We start from the raw sequence: 5453 nt of genomic DNA on the forward strand, positions 1-5453 counted from the left end.
AATGAAAATTTCGCTCAACGATATATTTCTATTCATTTTTTGTTGAAATTATCTGTATTCTTCGTCCTAACTTGACTGAAAAGTCTTACGCACGTATTATTCAGTATTTCAACAGTCACCTGTTTCCAGAAATAATGTACATATCATATGTTGAAAGAATTGAATGCCATTTCACCAAATCATCCATTTAAGTTTATCTGGCAGTTTTGAAACGTAATTCAACGAAAGTAACCGTCAGTATTGGAGGTACGATAAGGTTCCTCTAACTGATAAGAGATAAGGAACCCTTACTCATGGTCCGGATAAGACGGAGATTAGGATGCAACAAATACGAGTTTTCACTTGTAATTATTTCAGGAGATTAAATTTCCACTTCCACTACCGGTGCGAGCACAAAGGTTATAGGTTATTACTTAGGTTATTAGGTTATACAGCACAAAGTTACTGATATTTAGAAATAATACAACTTTAAAAGACGTATTTTTTTAAAGAAATTAGAGAAAACAACTTTTTCAAAATTTCTTCAAACAGAAAAGGTGAAGGGAAGGAGCTGACAGTGAAGGCGGCCGAGACGAAGAAACTTTTAGCAGCATCCTCTAGTTGGTGCGTTTTCTGGGTTAGGTGATCTTTTGCAGAAAAATAGTATTATATAGACATCTGAAGTAGTTTGCTTTCATTTGCAATAGTAATAGTGAAATTCCTCAGTATAAACTGCGTTCATTTACGGCTCCGATAAGGTTCTTTACTGATTATTCTTTTATCATAATTTCCAATACTGTTACCAAGCATTCGCATCAATAACCATAATAAACTACAAGTTGATATAAGATATAACGAAAAGTTCTCTAAGCAGAAGTATCATACATCATCATACAAGACCTTCTACCACGCGTCATAATTTATCTTCGAAACTATATCATTTCCTCGCATAAGGAAATTGTCAAATGTACTGCATTGCTATAAATTATTAATACATTGATTTCAGATAAACTCAACAGCTGGCAAATATGGCTGCCACCGCTCAGAACATTTCTCTCGTGCCAGGAATTGAGCTCTCACCTCAGGAAGCCAACAGATACAAGAACATTTTTGCCGTCCAAGTTCCCATGTGTGAAGTTTTTCGTGCCGTTCTAGAGTGGGAATGCAGCGACAAGTAGCAAGGGCAGACTTACGCAAGTTACTTTGAAGAAAAAAAGGAGCTCTATGATTCCAAACATGAATATTTGAAGAATCTGCTCGGAGTTGAGTTTAATGAGCCTAAAGTTACGCTGTCAGCTAAAGACATAGAAAAGCTTCGGGAAGACTCCTCAAAATATGATGTAACTTTCATGTTTTCATTTTTGTGCGAGGTCTTCAAATCCAAAAAAACATACACAAACGCTCTCCAAGCGAGAGTACCTAACCAACTAGAATGCCTGCTAAGAACGGCCAAAGACATGAGGAATGATGTCATGCATGAAGTGGCGGGCTCTGCTGTGGACCCTTATAAATATAATAAAATTTTTAAAGCCCTGCATGACGTGATAGATGAAGCTGGCAATGTGTACAGCATCCCTGCTGATGAAGTAACGAGTTTCAAAACCCAGATAGATGGGATGTGGGATGAAGTGCGCACAGATAATGAAAAAGCTAAGGCTTATTGTCGCTTATTGCTGCAAACTTATGGAAACATAGAAGCTAAAGCCATGTGGGAAGCGATGTTGGCTGAAGAAATTCTTCTCTTTGGCGATGACAAAGTTGAACGCTCGAAAGTGTTCCATTCCCTGGAATTGACACTACAAAAACCTAAAGATCAAACAAAAGACAAGATCTCCTACACTGAACTCCTCACTGCACGCAACGATAAGTTCATAGTAGTCATTGGCGACTCCGGGTCTGGGAAATCCACTTTGGCCAAGAATTTGGTGATCCAGCATCATGGTATCTCAGATGCTGAGGTAGAAATGTCCGATCTGAAGAATCACAATTTGTTACTTTATTATGAATGCAGGAGTGTTTCTACAAAAGAATTTACTGATGTAGTAGAAGAAAACTTCGAGAATGTGTGCCAAAAACTCGGCCCTAAACCTGTTATCCAAGGAATCAGCGAGTCTAACCCTTTGATTCTCATTGATGGCTATGATGAATGTCATAAAGACTCGTATAAGGTTGTGCAACAGATGGTGAACAAAATGAGGAACTATGAGTGTCGTGTGATCATCACCACCAGGCCAAGTGCTGCTGATGAGCTCAAGGACTTTCTGAAGCGAGAAGGCGTGAAGTTCCAAGAGTATGAGATAGCAGAAATTTGTGATTTAGATGACCAACTAAGATTTCTGGAGAATTATGAAAAACATGCCCCTCCAGGTGCTGAGAAAGTTGTGAAGAGCTTCAGTTCTCTTGGACGGGACATTCAAAAACTTTTTGTTCGTCCCATTAATTTGGTTCTCTTTTGTCACCTGGTATGGAACTTTCCCGAGAAGATAAATGACTTGAAATCTCATGCTGCTGTAGCTCAAGTCACTTATGATCTGTATAAGAAAATTATTCAGTCAAAGCTGGCTTCTCACTCTATTGTTGGCAAGGCTGGGCTTATTGATTCTTTCTTCCAAGGCTTAGGCCATTTCTGCTTGAAGATGATTTGTGAAGGACATTTGGTTTTCTCTGCAGAACAAGTTGAAGATCCAATTAGCAGAATCAGTTCAAAACTCGAAAAATATGAGGCGCTGGGGTCGCTTGATCCGAATGCTCTTCTGGGTGTTGTCTTTAAAATAAAACGTCAAATAAAAAATTCTAAATCATGCACATATTTCTTTCATCACAAGAGCATACAAGAACTGTTTGCTTCCAAGCCTGTCTTAATGGAGCTCCGTAAGAATAATGCCTTACCGCCCATCCTGACGTCACAAAAATTAAAAAATGTCATGTGAGTTTCTTGTTGAGAAAGATTTAATTGAAATTCTCAAGACTGTCTCTGAGATAGAACGCTCATACGGTTGTCGTTAGTAACTTCAATTATATTTTAGTCAGACCTGATTCAAGCTACGTTTCACAGGGCTAAATTTTCTAACTAATCATTTTTATAGAGAGACCTAGTAAATTTAGTTCTCACTTTATTAATTTGACCTAGTTAATAAGTGTCTCACTGTACGTATTATCTTCCTGTGCCGTTCTACAATGTAGGAAAATGAAGTATTCGCAATTAAGAAATTAGTTTATCAATCATAGTAAAGCTGCACTTACACATAATGTTTTCTACATAGATTCAAAATAATTCCAGGTAAATTCTAACCTGAATATGATGATTGTTCATGTAATTTAGATATAGATAACCTTTACCAATAATATTTGTCTAATAATATAAACAGGCCGCTAGAAGTGCTTACGTGTGTGTTCATGGAGCTGAGTGCTGCTGAGGAGTCCACTGTCTTAACTGGCCACTCCTGCGCGATGCTATGGGAGGCGTTGACATGAATGACTGGGTGAAAATCTTGCTCCACTGTCCTGACTCGCAACATATTGCTGAAGCGATTGCCGGAGTCTTCTCGGCACTCGGCAATAGTTGGATCCTTGACATAGGTAGTATTTTTATTCAGTGCCTTAAATGTCTGGGAGATTCTACTTCTGGCATTGCACCATCAAATCATCATAAAACTTAGTGTGCGAAGGAAATTATTGATAGTTATTTCTTGCTGGTTGTTTACAGCCCTTGTTGTTTTTCAGGGGGACATAAAAGTCACATACACAATGAAATCTGATATATTGAAGAACTTTTACTTTTCTTCAATATATGCTCCCTTTTATCTGCGGGTCTGCCTTTACTGATAAATTCAAGCTCCTCACAATGACCGTTTGGTTAGAACAAATTTTTCTTCTTTATGTCCAAGATAAACAGGAAGATGTAAACAGAAAGGAATGTTGTATAGGATTAAACGATAGAAAATAAAATACAAATCAGACAATAATTATAAGACAATCTAATGATATGATTGTTATTTATAAATCTGAATGTAAATTCGTAGACCACAGCAGATAGTGTGGGCATCACTCTATTTGTTTCTTCTCCACCTCTGCTACCATCACCCTCTCTCTCTCTCTCTCTCTCTCTCTTTTTCTCTTTCTCTTACCTTAGCGGTACTTTTATACTTCCCTTCCCTCATATTTAACTTCATTATTTACTTATCCACTCCATTTGACTCGCTCTTTGTCCATCATCCTTCTACCTCTCTATGTGACTCAACATACCTCTTCACCTTCTATCGCTCTCCCCAAGCTCACGCCGCATCAGGCAACTAGTATCCTCATCCTTCGTCCGCAGCTGGAGACGTGACGGCATGGGCACTAATGCTGGCACACCGGCAGTTTCAAGTCCTCACCATCAAGACGCCAGCTGCGGTGCTTCGCGCTGAAGGCACCAGCTGGTCAGACCTGGCGCGGCGTTACGAGGGACAACTGAGGCTGGACATCAGACCAGCAAGAGGGACACCAAGCCCCGAGCCCTGCGACGACCTGCTGGAGTGCCTCAAGGGCTCCAGGTCAGCGACATTTGTCCCCTTAGTGGTCATAGTTTAAGTCGGTTTTACTCGCACGACATGATTTTATGAGGTGCTGCAAGAAAAACTAAATTTTATGAGGTGCTGTAAAAGAACAACAAGACTCAGGATCATATGAAGACAATTATCGCAATATTTCTATTCTACATAATATAAAAATAAACTCGTAATAAATAATACACGCAAGATGATTGTAAAGAACAGAAGCTTTTATGAGTAGTGTTAAGTAAACAGACGAATACGAGTATATTTTGCCGAACATTGACTTTGTACTGATGAGCGCATGCTCGGGGATAATAAGAAAGATATAAGAAATGTTGGGAAAATTGGGCACGATGGCGTCAATGTTCCACTACATTCATAAAACAAGAAGACACGAGTATATAGGTATTTATGGACTAAGTTCTTTGACCTATTTACTAGAATAATTATTCTCATTGAAATACACGAGTGTATAGGTATTTATGGACTAAGTTCTTTGAACGATTTACTAGAATAATTATTCTTAGGGGAATATATGGGGTAATTGGTTTCGATTGTTAAAAACAATCCGCATAGTTTATAGTTTTTATGTTCGGCCAAATTCAACTAAATTGAAAAGAAAAGCATGGACAAGAAGATTGGAATACACGGCAGGATATATAGTGCAGAAGCTAAGCATTGACATGTAGAGCAGAATACATGGCAGAATATATAGTGCAACAGCTAAGCATGAACATGTAGAGCAGAATACACGGCAGGATATATAGTGCAACAGCTAAGCATGAACATGTAGAGCAGAATACACGGCAGGATATATAGTGCAGAAGCTAAGCATGAACATGTAGAGCAGAATACACGGCAGGATATATAGTGCAGAAGCTAAGCATGAACATGTAGAGCAGAATACACGGCAGGATATATAGTGCAGAAGCTAAGCAT

At 38.7% G+C, this 5453-nt stretch overlaps 1 protein-coding gene across 1 annotated transcript; it reads left to right on the forward strand.

The window, feature by feature from the left end:
• Nucleotides 1-1334: 1334 nt before the first annotated feature.
• Nucleotides 1335-2659, forward strand: LOC125178674. The gene is made up of 2 exons (XM_047883011.1): nt 1335-2512; nt 2650-2659. Exons 1-2 carry the CDS (start codon nt 1437-1439, stop codon nt 2657-2659), a joined length of 1086 nt encoding a protein of 361 aa, XP_047738967.1. The 5' UTR covers nt 1335-1436.
• Nucleotides 2660-5453: the final 2794 nt, after the last annotated feature.

The sequence above is a fragment of the Hyalella azteca genome, unplaced genomic scaffold (genome assembly GCF_000764305.2).
Source record: "Hyalella azteca isolate HAZT.00-mixed unplaced genomic scaffold, Hazt_2.0.2 contig1574, whole genome shotgun sequence".
NCBI lineage: Eukaryota > Metazoa > Arthropoda > Malacostraca > Amphipoda > Hyalellidae > Hyalella > Hyalella azteca.